This window comes from Lycorma delicatula, chromosome 8, assembly GCF_047948215.1.
Source record: "Lycorma delicatula isolate Av1 chromosome 8, ASM4794821v1, whole genome shotgun sequence".
Lineage (NCBI taxonomy): Eukaryota > Metazoa > Arthropoda > Insecta > Hemiptera > Fulgoridae > Lycorma > Lycorma delicatula.
The window spans coordinates 60527247-60544982 of record NC_134462.1 but is presented as its reverse complement, the minus strand read 5'-3'; the positions used below and the strand labels follow the sequence as shown (position 1 = coordinate 60544982).

The 17736-nt window shown below is 29.4% G+C and overlaps 1 protein-coding gene across 1 annotated transcript in view; it reads right to left on the bottom strand.

Moving 5' to 3' along the window:
* Window positions 1-17736, bottom strand: part of Rdl (Resistant to dieldrin) — a 497648-nt gene that overhangs the window by 170904 nt on the left and 309008 nt on the right. Inside the window, exon 4 of the mRNA XM_075372468.1 lies at window positions 13283-13509. Coding sequence (XP_075228583.1) covers window positions 13283-13509 — 227 coding nt within the window. The remainder of the gene's footprint in view (window positions 1-13282; window positions 13510-17736) is intronic.

Genomic DNA, 17736 nt, shown 5'->3' with positions numbered 1-17736 from the left:
AGCCAAACGCACGAAGGAGCTGATTCCAGATCTGGCACTATGGTTAGACAGGAAACATGGTGAGTTAAATTATCATATCACGCAGTTTTTTACAGGTCATGGCAATTTCAATGAGTACCTCCATCGTGTTGGAAGAAGGCCAGGTCCAGAATGTATGTACTGTGAGAGAATTGACAATGCAGAACACACATTTTTCTGCTGCGAGAGGTGGGCAATTAAAAGGAGGAACTGTGGCATAATAGGTATGAGCCCAGCAGAGTTCCTAGTGCACATGTTGAGGAGCGAAATAAACTGGAAGAAGGTTACGGAATTTATAGTAGCAGTATTAACAGAGAAGGATATAGATGAAAGGCGACTAGGTTACTAGTATAGAATAGGGTAAGGTGGACAGCCTCAGTGGTGAGAGACGGCATGCTGAGGTGATGTCCTCAATGAGGACTCCAAGGGTTTAGATAGGTTCTGATGAAGAAGAGTAAGAAAAGACCCGGTGCCACGTTACGGCTAATCGAGGTATGTCGTGGTTACCAAATGGGCAAACAGAAAATCACTCAAAAGAGCTGACACCGGCGAGCCGACCTGCCATGGCGGACGTTCAGTCGGTAGGCGGGGAGACTCGTTAGAGTTTACCAGACACTCCCCTGGGTGGCGCAATACCAACCAGTCTGACCGGCCCAGAGGAGTAGAGTGAAAAAAAAAAAAAGGTGTGTTGGTGTAACCCATCGGGTTGGTTAGTGGTGAACTCGTCTTTGCTCGATAATTCTAATTCTAAGGTTCAAATCTTAGTAAAGGTTACTTTTATGCGAATTTTAATACCAGCGGGGGGGGGGGGGTCCTGAGTGGTTAGAGGCGAGGCACCTCCCAGGACCGCGTGATGCTTGATTGCAGGTTCAGTCCTGGAGGCTGGGAAGAAAAAAGTATTAGAATTGTGTTTGTGTTCATGTTTGTGAGTTTATTTTTTATTTAATTGGTAAAAGTTATGTTTTAGTAAGTTTTTTCGTAAATTAAGGCGGTGGGCATCTATCGCGATCATAATCAGGATATCTTTATCCGGGATGGATCCTGTAACTTATTAACGATTTTACGTAATTCAAAATAACATATATACTGTAAAAAACTGATCTTCCTTCTGATGTTACGTATCAGTTGAAGGAAGTCAGACTTCCTTAAGGAAACTCCTCTTCTATCTCCGGAATTGTGTGGCGTGTGGAAGTACTTGACCACACGCCACATAAAATCGTTCAGCGAGTGTCAGTAGACGTTTTAATCCTACGTTTCTTACACGTATTTAGTTATAATAGAACATATACACCAATATACATACACTGATCAGTAAATGAATCTTTTTTAAAATATTTTTTTTTTCGTATTTTCTGACAATTGAGGATTTAAAACATTGAATATAAAAATCTCGGCTGAGTAATTATTTTGACCAATAGCAATAAATACTCCTCCCTTCGTTGTAATAACTGCAAGAAAAGTAAAAATTGTGTCACCGATTGAACAGAATAACGAACTTCATCTGCTGTATTTGAATGAGTCGATTTTACCGTGTACAGTTACATCTTGAAAATAATTCCCTCATAGTCTTTTTGTGATCGTTCGCTGGTATTACGTGGTGAAATTTTCTGAACCGTATAGATTTTTTCTTCATAACTTTTTTATGTGACTAGGCATTGTTTTAATTTAATTACAGATAATTTACAAAGTTATTTACCTTTTTTGATGATATAAGTTGAAAATGGTTTTACGTGTAGAAGAGCGAGTGTAGTTCTTGTTTTCAGCGTAAGGTGAGGTGAGGTTATAAGGTAAGGTAGCCCTGTATACTGTATAATTTTGGTTCACGGAGAAGACGTTATAATTGGTATTATAAACAGACGAGGGGTTGAAGAGAGGAATAAGGGTCGGGGAGAAGACCCATCGTACTGCATTATTACTTAACGTGTTTTATTGGACGACAGCGACGCTGTGCGCACGCCATGAATATGCACAGGCTCACCTGCAGTCGAATCGCCCCTCGGAGTTTATACTATCTTCTTTGTCTATCTTATTTTCCCCTTCTATAAAACTCCTTTAAACCACTTCTACAATTATTCTTTCTTCAGTCCTTTGGGAAACCTTCGGTCATTTGACATTCTTTCTTTGCTATTCTTCTTTTTCCATCTCTTTTCATTTTATTTTTCCCCATCACCTTATTTATTCTTATCTTGTACCATCTAATCTTATTCAATGTTTATTTAAATAAAGTGGACAAAAAGTTGATATTTTACTTTCTTAAACTTATTTTCTGCGTCATAGTTTCAAGATTTAAAAATGAACAACTTTTCAAAATTCTACTCGTTGACAACTCTTATTTCAGTAACTTCATCGCTATCATTACTGAAAAAGTTCTACAAATTAGTTTTTCTGTTTTCGATTACATAATTTTACCCGTTGAAAAATAAATATATAAAATAAATAAATTTTAAGCAGAAATAATTTTCATACATAAAACAGTTCTGATCAAAGTTTAATAAAATTACACAAGGTAATTATAATTTAGGCGATAGAAATATACGTAGTTACAACATATTATTTTCTGAATTAAAAGAGAGCCTCTCTCTCTCTCTCTCTCTCTCTCTCTCTATATATATATATATATATATATATATATATATATATATATATATATATATATATATATAAATTCCTTTCGGCACGCCGGAAAGCGGAGGTAGATTTTATCGGTGCTAAGTACGGAATAAAAATTATTTCCTCATTAAAGTTAAGAAAAACTTCAAATTTACTCAATAAAAAAACGGTTGCATATGAAGAGTTACAGATGTTTACCATACGGCAAACTGTATCTTACAGTTTCAGCAATCATCCCTTGCCGTAACGGTTGGTCATATTAGAAATGGTTTCAGATAAATGGTTTAGGTAATGTTTGGAGGACTAACGACCACTTTAAAGTAATTCGATACTGTGCCTATTAAGGGAGGTATGATTTTTTGTCTTCAAATTCCCATTTTACCCCTCTCCTGGCCAATAATTGGTGATATCAAAAAACTTTACTTAGATAGGTTTTAGGCCCTTATCGATAGAACAGTAGGAACTTTAAACGAATTCGATATTTTATTTAATAAGAGAGTTATAGGGATATTTTGTTTTTTCGATAAAAGCTCCTCCATTTCCATCACCGTGGATTTTGGCCGTTAACTTTAAAGAAAATGCCGTTCTGTTCTGTTCTACGTTCTGTAATGTTCTTTTAAATATATATATATATATATATATATATATATATATATACATATAAATGGTTTTGGGGTCTGGGGATGTGAAACGCAAAGATATGTCAAAATTTTCCGTAAGTCGAATCATGGTACCCATTACAATAGGTAGCTTTCTTATGAAATCGAACAAAAATATAATCTAATAAATATATAATCTAACTAAATATAGAAGTCATGTGGTGGACATCACATGACTTCCTTACATGTCTGTTAAATTATATATACACATTTTTTCAATGAAGAGTACGTAAAATTTTATTTCATTAATAACTTCAGATATTTTTTCATTTTTTTTTCATTGTTATTGTTTTTTTCAATAAATAACAATCAAAGGTTAATAATTACTAATAATATATAAATTATTATAGGGGAGATACACAATTAAATGTTACAACAGTCCTAAATCCAAAATTTCAACATCATAAGACTAATCGTTTTTGAGTTATGCAAGATACATACGTACGTACAGACGTCACGCCGAAACTAGTAAAAATGGATTCAGGGATGGTCAAAATGGATATTTCCTTTGAATTCTGAAAACCGACATTTTTCGCTGTCACAATATTTCCTTTACTTCGTACTAGGAAGTAAAAATGAATGTTTGTTTGTCCCGTATGCGTTCCTGTACAATTCATCCGATTGGAATGAAACTTTGGTGAGTTGTGCGAGAGCCCGTGAAGGTTTCTGAATTAGTCTGGACCCGTTAGGTGGAGCTGGGTTCGAGATATTTCAAAAAATTGTATATATAAATATATAGATCTCTCTCTCTCTCTCTCTCTCTCTCTCTCTCTCTCTCTCTCTCTATATATATATATATATATATATATATATATAAAAGGCAATCTTCGTATGTGTGTCCCCTATAGACTAAAAATTTATTGGACCGATTTACGCGCGGGTTTTTGCAAAATGGGCCGCGTTGTCCCGGAGAAGGTTTAAAGCTATTGAAATCCTCAAACGTATATAAGTAACGAAACGTATAAGTATCCTAGAAAATAAACATGAACCTTTTAATATACCTAATTAAAGAAGGTTTATTTCTAAACCTAATTAAAAGAAGAAAAAAATGTTTATTTTTTGATAATATATCTAATCTGAAAATACGTTGATATTTTTAGACAAATATTGGAATATTTTGGTTACGATGAATATTTGTTCGATCTACCAAAATTAATCTTTCTAAAATATTACGATGGAGGATGGAGGAAAGCTTTCTGTGAATAAAAATCCTGTAAAATGTTATTTATTGAAAAAATTCAAGCTTAATAAAAATTTTAAAGCTGTAGATTAATAATTGCTGCGGGGAGCTACAGAAACTAATTGAAGGCAAATATTTAAAAACCATCGTAACGAAATAAATCAAATTCGAATAAATTGTTCAATTCTGTAATTCCTTTCTATTACTAAATATATAACCATAAAAGGGTTTTTAAAATTTTTCTTCAGGCATAAAACTTTATAAACGCTCTAAATTTTTTTATTTTTTCAGTATTTTTAAATTATTACGAAGGAACCACTGTTACATCATAAAACGTATTTTTCATCTTACATAAAGGTCTGTTCTTATCATATGTTTTTTTTTTTGCTTTATGAAAAATCTAGCATAAGTCTATTAAAAATAGTAAAAATAAGAGATATACTAGAAAATTTCCTGTAGAATAAATCATGTTTTTCTAACAGAAGGTTTAATATCGAAGTAAATTGGGATTTGAACACTTGTTTCATACTGCATAAATTTTATTCAATAGTAATCTTTTATAAATATTTATGTAATAAAGATCTTTCATTTTACGTTGTACAAATTTCTTTGGTCAAAAATCATAATTTCTCTAATGTAATTTTCAAATATACAGGTTTTATATATGATTTAACATTGTTAACATTTACGTGTAGGTATACCTCAACAAACTCATTTTCAAGTTGTGACAATCTGCCTAAAATAGAAACTTTCTTATCTTAACAAATAACATTTTAAAATCCTTTTCGTTGATTCAAAAAATAAAACTTAAATAAAAAATAAAGACACAAACTACTTTTCCATATTTTTTCCTTCTTAATCTTTTGTGTTCTTGTTTCAGAACAATTATTTAAATACTCTCGTGTTCTACTTATTTTTATATATCGATGATTATTTTATTTAATTAAAATAAAACTCATTAGACGTTTTTCTTAATTATTAAAATTTTGTCCATTTTTATCTCATACACTTTTTAAAAACTATTATAGTATACTGTTATAGTACAGTATAGGTATATACTTATACCTATACTATACAATGTGTACTGTACAGTAATAATGTAATGTATATACTGTACAGTACATTTTAGTGACAAGAACAAGTGAAGGAAGAAAAAAGCTTAAAATTACAGATATTTGAAAACTACTGTGGTAGAGGACGAAGAAGGCAATGGAATAAAAGGAAGAATAGCGATGGCAAAGAAAGTCTTAAGTCAGAAGAGCGAATTACTGTATTGTAAAAATCTGCACTTGAGTTAATGGTATGTTAAGACTCATATTCTAATAACTTTAATGTATTTATTATTATTATTATTATTATTATGTACTTAACCTTAGGTTAGCCAAATGTATGTAGTGTCTTACTGTATGGAATTGAAACATGAACGATGAGGAAGAGGGAATTCCTCTCCCTCTTTTGATTGAGGTTTTTGAGAAGTGGGTATGGAGACGGAAAGAGAAAGTATGATGAACGGATAAAGTAAGGAATAAAGAAGTAATAATCAAGAATAAATAAGAAAGAGAACTTGTGCGGTAAGTACATAAAATAAAAGGAAACCGGGTTAGGATATATGGTTAGAGGATGTGGAATCTTGACAACTTTGGAAGGGTCAGTAGAAGGAAATAAGAAGTGAGGAAGAAGAAGTATTCATTTATTAGGGAATGAAGGAGAAGGCTTGGGTCAGAAATGGGTGAAGTCAGCGGTGTCAAAATTGACCTGCTGCCACGCAGAACACCAGATGCATTCTACATTTTAACGAAAAATTGCAAAAAAATAAATATGATTCAGTTTATGAAAATTAACAAGGTTAACGAATTAACGCTTTTTTTTTCAAAGCTCAGTTCAAAGTTTGTTACGTGGAGAATAGATTTGTCTAATATATGAATTGTCGCGTCTTCAGTGTAACAGATATACTCGTAGAGACAAGGGTTTTTATGAAGCAATAAGCTTCATAATTCATTGCTTCATAAGCTATAATTCATAATTCATAAGCTTCATTAATTAAACTTTGGGATACAGCATGCAGCAGTAACATCGAAATCATCCAGCAGTTCCATAAAAAATTTCCCTGGTATATAACGGAAGCGCCATAATTTAGCGGCTAAGCTCGACATACATATTTAAGCTAAACGTTCATGTAAACCATCTAGCTGTGAACGTATTAGACGGCTGAAAAGGCTCCATGTGTTAGATCTGGGAAACGTTACCTGGAACTGAGATAACTCTCTCCTTATTTGATTGAGGGGGTAATTTCATTACCTTATTTTTGTTGAAGATTACCAATTATGTTATTTTTTTTTTAATTTGTTGTATCTGGAAAGTGATGCGTGATGAAAGTTCTTCCTCATGTGTAACTCTTCTTCGTTACATCCCTCTATAAAAATTACTAATTATATTTTGTTTAGTTTCGTTATTCCATTTATTCATTATTCTATTATTTCAATCTCTACGCGGCGTATTGCTTTTCATACATGTAACGGATTAGTATACGTAGTGCAAGTGAAAGTTTACTTGTTTGTATTCTTTCGAGGAGTTAAACTGGATAATTCTCTTTCACGTTATTATTTTGTTATACAATTTACGTACTTATGGTTTCGATGTACAAGTAAATGAAACTGATCGTAAATAAAGCATCAGTTGTGATTTAGGAAGTGTTATTTATTAATTAAAAAAAATAAAAAAACATATTCAAACAGTAACACCGAAGTAAATTAAAACAAAAAAGTTTTTTAAAAGAGTAACTTTTAAAAATTTATGTACATTTTAAAAAGGATGATTATATTTAGGCAGAGCGCACTAGATTTCAGATTTGTGAACTTTAATAAATATTTTCTTTTTTATTAAAATAAACCATGCATATATTGTAAGATATATTAAAAAAAAGAATAAATAAATAAAATTAACACTAAAATTACCCTTATTGGTGATATTTTACGTGATATACCTTTCTTTACAAACACTTTAAAATCAGATAGTATATACTAGACTGTATAAAAATGTAAAAATAACTTCCGAGAAGAAAAAGAGTAGCCTAAGTAATAAAACTGACACTTTAACAACGGCTATAGATACTGTTCCAATCGATAGTTTACTTTTCTTTGTTACTGCTTTTTTGTTGTTTTATGAGACTATAGGCATGATAACAATGATCAAATTTCAATTGTCACCTTTCTTAACTAAAAAACTGGCTTTCTTTTTAAAAACCTATTTACGTTTTTCTGTTTTTTTTTTTTTTTCAGTGATATAAATAACATATATAATTACACAAATAAACTAACACTTTATTGTTATTTTGTTTTAAAAAAGCAACAATTTACAAAATTACAAAATTAGAAAGAGGGTGTTTTAATTTTCTTTTAAAGTTATAAGAACGATAAGAAGGAAATAAAACTATTCTATTGTGGTTGATATCCATATTATTAATATTGTTATTATTGTTGTTGCTGGTTAGAGAAATGATATAAAAGGCATTTTAAGTTTTCCACTATTGGCCCACCAAATTAAATTTATATTAAAATTTCTTTGTCTTTTTTCTATTTTAAAATAAAAATGAAAAATTGTTATTTTCATGCAAGAACTTTATGTGTTTTGCACTTAATATCGTTTTGTACATCATTGGGGCTCTCCGTGTTAGTAATTGTACGGCATAAGAAAGACAAATGAATATGTACATAGACCTTTCTTTTTTCCTGTTTAGCCTCCGGGAACTACCGTTCAACTATTACTTCAGAGAATGAATGAGAATGATATGTATGAGTGTAAATGAAGTGCAGTCTTGTACAATGTCAGTTCGACCTACCAACAAAGAACCTCATATCATATGAGGGTGATATGTACGAGTGTAAATGAAGTGTAGTATTGTAAAGTCTCAGTTCGACCATTCCTGAGTTGTGTGTTTAATTGAAACCTAACCACCAAAGAACACCGGTATCCACGATCTAGTATTCAAATCCATGTAAAAATAACTGACTTTACTAGGACTTGAACTCTGGAACTCTCAACTTCCAAATCAGCTGATTTGGGAAGACGCGTTCACCACTAGACCAATCCGGTGGGTTATCTACATAGACCTATTGGAGCTGAATTATGTTCCGTACCAGCGGATTTATCCTGATAGTAACTTGCCCATAATCAATCTACCTTTGACTAAAAATATTCTTATTTTCAGTAGCGTATTAACCTAATCTTGCCGTAGATCTCCGAACAAGATTTAGAGCGGTTTACCTATTTACATTCCCAAGTACTGTAAGTCCAGCTTGCACTCATATGTCCGCCTGAGACGGACGCGTTAAATTTCTTCTTCTACTATTTTGACGCCGAGGCAACTAAATACAGCTCGTTGGCACAACTCCTTGCGGGGTTTAGGTCTGCTGGAATACCTGACTTCCGAATGGATTGTCAGTTACACGGCATTAACACCCAGATCTGGCTTGTAAGAAGCCCAAGGCAGAGGCCAGGTCCACAAAGTTAGGTCAGATCACGAAACGATTAGGAGAGAGTTCTCCCAGGCTTGAAAATAATGATCGATGTCCCGACGAGTCCAAACAATAATCGGTTATCACTATGAAAATTTTCACGTTATTCTCAAATCGATATGGAACTAAAAACTGCCAGTGTAATCAGAAAATCTGTTCAGTTTCTACTCATAGCCTAAAAACCAGACCTATTGGCAAACTGCTTACTCTTTTTCCAGAATTAATTTCCCTGCATGGAAAATGTTAGTCAGTGCTATTAACTGACAATAATAAAACCTCTTCCGTTATCCATGTTTAATTTATTTTTAATGTAATAAGTTCTGAAGAGAAATAATAAAACTATTTTCTTTTTTTTGTTCTCGCAGAAAAATTAAACGGTAGTATTATTAAAAAAAGTGCTTTCTGAAACTTATTTCAATTTTTTTTTTTGACGGACTTGTCTGAACTGCTACACAAGTTTGTTTTAATTATCTACAACCCTTTTTGAATGTAGCAATTTATTATTTTAGTTTAAAATTTGTATATTTTTTTGTTACTTTATCAAATTTACAAGTGTAATTGTTATGTGATAGGTGATAGGTGATAGGTTAATAGAATTTTGAAATTTGTTTTTGATATTTGTTTTCAAATTTTAGACAAAAATTTAAAATTTTATTTAAGAGTATAAAACACCCCCGTTTGATTTTAACCATTAACTGACTAGTTATTGCTATTTATCATTTCATTCTGTTCTAACATCAACATGTTTACTATCCTTAACTACCCAAGTGTTTATAAACTACAACTCAGATGTTCAACAAGCAAGCGATAAAAAATTCTGCTTTAGGGGTTGCTCCACAAATTTTTATTAATGGGTTTTGCTTTTGTCACTACTACCTTATATATGTCATAAAAACAAATTACCGTCTACAGCATTTATAAGAATGAAAAGCTATTCGTCTTTCAAGGGATCACTGCTGAATGCCTTATCCATTTATAATGGAACTGGCAGTCGGTTCAATTTTGGCTCAGCTTCGTATATAAAAAATAAACCGGACGGTTTCCGCCAGAGGGCAGTGGTATAGGAGAACTGGGCTCTATCATTTTCTTGTTAGAATTAAGGTTAAAAACCTTATTTTATTTTTCAAAATAATAACCAAATTTGATCTCCATTACACTTTTAAGAAATATTTTTCTATTAATTACTATTTTATTTAAATTTAAAACATTCCTGTCATCATGAATTTGTAAATTCGAGTGTGAGAATTTAAATTTTAATCCAAAAACTCAACTTATGTAGCTGTACTGACTGGAATTTAAAGATATAGACTGAAATATTAATTAGATTTTACAAGTAAAATTTCTTAGTTTAAATTTTGGGAAAGTTAAAAAATTGTATAAAAACTTTTCAAGGACGTAACTCATTTGAAGTATATGTATGATCCGGTTGAAGTTGAATATAAACGACTATTTTTTACTTCGTGATCGCAGAAAATTTCGATTTTCAGTTTTCAACGAAAATATCCATTTTGACCATCCCTGAATCAATTTTGACTAGTTTCGGCGTGACGTCTGTGCGTACGTATGAATCTCGCATAATTAAAAAACGATTAGCCGTAGGATTTTGAAATTTTGGATTTAGGACTGTTGTAATATTGTTGTGCACGTTCCCTTTTGATTGCAATCGACTGGACCAAAACTGTTAAAAAAAAAATTTTTTGAACGATTTTTTTAATTTTCTTAACTGCAGTAATAAACCCTCATTGAGAGTTATATCAGCGATATATCATAAGTGGTACTTACTTTCATTGGTTCCAGAGTTAAATAAAATTTTAATTAATGAAATATTAGGATCTTACAAGAGAAAGGCACATTGGTCTGAATCCGACTTCTTTTCCTTTTCTTTTTTTAACTTTTTTTTTAAATTTAAATATATTGATTTATTTATAATTATTAACCTGTGATTGTAAAAAAAATTACATTAAATAATAATTCATTATTACCAAAAAAAAAGAAAAATCCGAAATTATTAATGAAATAAAATTTTATATACTTATCATTTTAAAAAAAATGTATCCACATGAGTTTTTTTTTACAAACCTGATTTAACTACATTTATTTTTAAAGTTAATTCACCCGTAGATGTTGTGTGCGGGATTAAGTAGTATTTTTATTTTGGTACTTTTTGGCGTATCTGTTTCAGAAGGTTTTTAATTTATATATTGACTTTACTTGTTTTTTATCTGTTAATATATCTTAATAAAATATGATATTGTGCTTTATATGTAATATTTTTTAACGGTAACTGCTAGAATGTAAGAGTTAGAACTAAAAAAACTGTCGGTATGCTTTGAGTTTAATGCAAGAAGTTGGTGAGTTCGTATATCTGTAAGAATGAACGCACTCACGACTGGATTTTATTCACTTGCGTATCTTATTTTCAAGGAAATAGGGATGATTGGAAGTAAGCATCCCCGTAGTGTATTATATAGCAAGAAGATTAAATTTGTAAAAATTTTCTCGCTGTATTTCGTTCGTAATTTAATACTTCGTCGTATGTACGTATGTTTGTTATTTACCTTTTAGAAATTGTATTTTAAAATTGCGTCTACTTGAATCGAGTTAAATGAGTGATATTCATGATAAAAATGAAAAAAAAAAAAATGTTTATAGTAATGCAATAAATTGAATAAAATATAAGAATTATTTTCTTTTATGGCTTAACAATGAATGTTTATTTATGTACACTTTTTATTCGTATTAAATGAAATGAAATGATCTTTTTGAATTACATGAAAGTATGGAATTTTCAACCTCATTAGGAGAAAAATTAGGTATGGAAAGCTGAAAAGAATTGCCAGATAAAACTTCATTTTTCTGAATACTAAAAATGGAAGTTTAATTTGAAAAAAAAAAAGAAATTAGGAGATGTATTTTAGTAGCAGCAAGCACATTATTGGCTTTTACGTCTTATTTACATAATCTTAATTATATTTAGGCTATATAGAAAAATTGTAATTCTAAATAGAACTTGTTTTTACATTTCAATTTGACCGTACTTTTAGTTCTATTTCGAAATCTGACAGCCACTTTTTGTCAATTTTTTCTTCAAAATCAATGGGTATTTTGAATTATTTGGAGAGAAATTATAAATATAATCTAACCAAACTTTACCTACGCTTTCTAATCTCTATTTTTCCTGTTTAGCCTCTGGAACCACCAAGGCATTACTTCAGAAGATGAATGACGGTAATATATATGAGTGTAAATGAAGTGTAATCTGGCACAGTCTGAGGTCGACTGTTAGTTAGGCTTGCTAACCTATTTTTTATTTCTATTTTCCGAATTTATTCAAGCATGGGTCTTATAAATGTACCTGAGAGAAATCCAATATAAGCATTATGCTTATAATTATAGATATAAATTGTAAAATTATCTTTTTCTTTTTCCTGTTTAGCCTCCGGGAATCACCGTCAGATATTACTTCAAAGGTTGAATGAGGATGATATGTATGAGTAAGTGAAGTGTAATTTTGTACAGTCTCAGGTCGAGCATTTCTGAGACGTGTGGTTGACTGAAACCCAGCCGTCAAAGAACACCGGTTTCCAGGATCTAGTATTCAAATCCGTATAAAAGTAACTGCCTTTACTAGGATTTGAACGTTTGAACTCTCGATTTTGAAATCAGATTTTGCGAAGACGCGTTCACCACTTGACCAACTCGGTGGGTTTTAAATATCTAACCAAGCTTAATTTATGGTCGCTTCGCTCGCTAACCGTTACTAGCAAACGAGGTTTAGTGAGCCTAAATTTGGTTAGATAATATTACGTGCGCCGGTCTCCGTGGCGCGAGTGGTAGCGTCTCGGCCTTTTATCCGGAGGTCCCGGGTTCGAATCCCGGTCAGGCATGGCATTTTCACACACGCTACAAATCATTCATCTCATCCTCTGAAGAATGCCTAACGGTAAATCCGAAGGTCAAAAAAAAAAAAGATTATATTACGTACCGTATACTCCGGTTATGCTACCGGAGTGGTGAATTCTAATAAATTCATTACTTGTGGTCGTGATGTGATCGAATTCCAAAAAAAAACCTACTTTTTATAAATCTATTGGTTATCAGGATGAGTTATCGTAGATAACGACGCGAACGCCTTTTCCTACAACTAGCATGTTCCTCCTATCGTATATTTTCTTGTCTGACTTCAAATATAACTTATTTACGAACCGTTTAAATATTACTTTTTTGAATAATTTTATGTAATAAAATAAATTACACTAAATCCATGAATTAATTTTTATTTATTTAAAAATATTACGTACCGTATACTCCTGGTGATGCTACCGGAGTGGTGAATTCTAATAAATTCATTACTTGTGGTCGCGATGTGAAAATACGACTGTTTTTCATTTACAAAAAATGTGTCAGGAACCCAGATGTTCTTGATGAACTCTGACCCTACTGACAGGGTTTCAACTCCTGGTCGTTTTCTGAAGGCCAGTCGTGGATCCGTCCAAAACTGACGGAAGTAGAAATCCAATGTGAAATCCTATGACAGAAAATAACGATCAGTATACACGTATTAAAATGTACATATTATATTTTAAAGAGCCAAAATGTAATTTTTGTATAATGTTTGTAACTCCCTTTTTTTAAACAAAGATTCCTACTATTTGAATTCTGTAAATAGTAATCTGTTTTTTTAGACCACCATAATTTCGATTGATCATTTTTCTGCTGATTGTAAAGATAATGTTCAGAACGATATATAATCACATTTCCTGAGTAGTTTTAACTCATCTAAACTCGTTTGTGTTTATTTCATAAAATACTTCATCGCAGTAATGCGATGATTATCAACTCAACACATTTCAAAATGAAATATATGATGTATAATTTCATTATATATTATAGTATTTGTTGTTTCTACCGTTACATACACATATATTATGTAATTTCAGATTTATAAGAAATAATATTTAATTGAAGATCTGAAAAAAACGATCTGTTTTTTAAACGATTTGATTACATCTATTTTTCTCTGCATTATTATTATATACCTTTAATCGTCATCAGATAAGCGTAATGTTGTTTAAGAACTTCCTACTCATTACATAAGTACATAAATCATATACTTAAATATATTTGTATTAGTTTTCTATTATAATATATTACACAAACTGAAATTTTATTATCCAAATTTCAGCAATACATACATTATTTTATAAAACTATTTTATAAAATTATACATTTTATTTTAATTTTTTTGTAAATGACAGTGCAATATCTATCTTTTTTCGTTTGATTAGCATCTACAAGCTAATCGCCCGATTACAGCTGCTGATGATATACATTTTTGTAACGTGTGAAATATGTCTAGTCCGATTGGGATTCGAACTCGGATAAAAAAAAATTACTGTTTTTTTACAGTATACAAAAGCGTTCAATTTGAAATTTAAATAATCAAACGATTTTAGAAATAATTAAGTTGTTACTCTTCCTTGAAGTACATCAAAGTATTAATATTTCTTTAATTTTTTTCAAATTTCTTTTAATTCATAATGTAAAAAGATAAATATTTCCTAATATCAACGATTTCAGCCGTATTATTTTTGTGATTTTTCTTAATAAAAATAAGACTTAAATTTATAAAATTAAGTTTTTTTATCTTATAATAAAACTGTAAATAAATACAATAAACGTATATTTTTGAAAACATAAATATGAAATGTTTCACAGCTATAACATCATTTAAGAATAAATTTTATTCACTTTAAATTTGATGAAATTTTATTCACTTTAAATTTGATGTGTTTTATTTAATTATAAAAAAAAAGGTTTGTATTTATTTACATTTTTTGTCATATATTAAAGTAACAGTATGAATTGTTTGTATTACTATATAATATTTATACTTACTGCACACATGTAAATAAACCAAAAAGAAAAAACAAAACATTATTTAAATATAAAACCTGTAAAAAAATTGATTAGTGATGATATTAAAGAAAATACAATTATTTACTAATTATATTATAAGTATAAAATAATACTGATTGTTAAATGGTATATTTCAACTATAATTTCTAATTTAAAGTGACATGTGTGTTATCTTTTAATATCATTTAGCTTTCTAAATGATTATTTTTTCATTAATAATCATATTCAGTTATAATATGTTTAAAATTTAATTTATAATGGGATTCCTCCTCCATTTCCAGAGTCGTTTCAACAAAATCGATCTTCGTATCTTGTTTTATATTTTGATTGACTTTATATGTGTAATCGATCATAATCTTTCTTTTAAACTATTTCATTTTTTCATTTTCTTATTATTAAAGTGAACCAATCAATAAATTAACAATGACTTTCGAATATATTACTTATAATAATTCCACTTAGTATTATTATCTTTTCTCTAGTGGCCATATATGGAACTACATTTTACTCATGTTTCTCATTTTACGATGTTTTTTCATTCAAAAACACTAAGATTTTTAACTGTCAATGTCTCTTTGACGGAGTTCAGTTAGTACTATGAAAATTATGTTACAAATAAAAAAAACATTTTGGACTCTTAAAATATAAATTAATATCGAAGTTAAAAAAGTAAGAAGATAAATATTTTTATTTTATAATAGTTTAAAAAAAATGTAAGCTATATTAGAAGTGTTGACATGTTATTAGTTATGACATATACATATATATATATTTATATATTATATATATTCTTATGAAATATATACATAATTCATCGACAATCGATAAAAAGAGAATAATGCAGTTAAAATATCTAACATGCAACCTTATGCAATCATTTCATGCTCATGCATAAGTCATACCAAAATATTATAGAATCATTCATAAAGAAAGTCTACCATTCATTGTAAGCCTGTTTTCATATAAACGATTTATGTTTTTATAAACCATGTAGTAGTTATCGAATACGAATGAATATATTAATAATGAATCAAATATTATTATTTCTTAGCCAAATCGCATGGTTATTTATATACAATAATGCAATATAATACAAAAAATTAGGTATATGAAGCCAAAATTAGGTTTTTTTTTTTTAATTTTGTTACATGTTAGTGAGTATATCAATGATAATATTAACCAAATTGACGATTTTATATAACATCGTCTAACAGTGAGTAACATATTGAGCGACCCTTCTTCCGTTATATTTATTTATGTTTTGTAATTAAATCGTGAAGTCTGGTCGCTTTCGTGATTTTTTTAAAATTATTTTTCTCTCTGGTCAATCTTAGATTTTCTTTTTCTTTAATTAAGAAATTATCTTTAAAATATTACCTGTCCTTTTTTCTCCTTTTTTTTGTCGTGTTATAAAATCCTGATGAAGTTACAATGCTAAAAATTCTTTAAAGAAATACGTTAATAAAAATATAAAACACATATTATTAATATATTATTCTAATTTTATAAATAGAATTAAAAAACATACATAAAAAAAAATTCAGTAAAACAGAATAAATAATATTTCATATCAGTCACCAGAAAAAATAAATCTATTATCTAAATTTAAAATCATTTAGGTATGAAGTATAATAAGAATAAAAAAATGTTGAAAATGAAAGCCTTTTTTTAGTTATTTAATTATTTATACCCATTATGTATATGTATAATTGTATATTTATTGTAATCTTAATCGTATATCAAATTCAAGATATATGCTAATATTTAACCGAAATTGAAATTTCTTTTAAACATTCTCTTTCCACAAAAAAATTATTTTCGTGGTTTAAAGGATCTGTAGTTACTATCTATATTTCTAATAATATTCTTTACTACTCATTTTATTATATTTAAAATATTTTTTATAATTTTATTATTCCATTGATATATTAATTTTTCTATTGTCCTAAATTTAAAATATTCAAAATTAATATTTATTTATTACCATCTATTATATATTTGCAAATATTTATATAACATCAATATTCAACCTTATAATAAGACGATATCGTTTAGATTTGACGACAATTCAACTTTGTAAGAAGTCTATATGATAAAATACTTATGTCATATGGATAGATATGTTAGAATTCTGATGTAATACTTCGTTTCCGTGATAATAAACAAAATTGTTTTCTTTAGTTATCATAATAAATGAAAGAATACGAAAGCTATGATTTTCTTTCAAAGAGAGAAGAATATTAACAAAAATTAATATTTTATGATTGAATTATAAGTCGGTTATGTGTCATTACTATAACCGTAACTATTGAAGAAGAGCTGACCTAAATCACAAGTTATTTACTCGACGTTGTCAAAATTAACAAGTATCTCATCACAGGCTTATTAGGGAAATTGAGACATGATTGCTTTCCGTTGATTTATTTCTTTACCAGTGTTTTTTATTGTTAGTTACATGGTTTATTGTTGTATTATACATCCAATTTTTGCAAAAAAAAATGGATGTATAATACAACAAGAATGTGCATCTTTACTTTCAGAGAAAGAGATCGACTAGTGCCACTTTGATCTTAGGTACTTTACGTGCATCACAGCCATAAGAAAAATTACGGATAGTTTATGTAAAACAAGAAATTGATGCAACTGATTTACAACTCCCTCTTGTAGTGAAACAATATATTATATAATTCAATATATATATATATATAATATTAATTCTATGCAACAATTAATAAAGCAGCATTAATTGACACTAATAAAGTTTAGACAGTAAAAAAAAAAAAATATATATATATACAATCTACCATAATAATTTTACTTTTATTTTAATACTTCC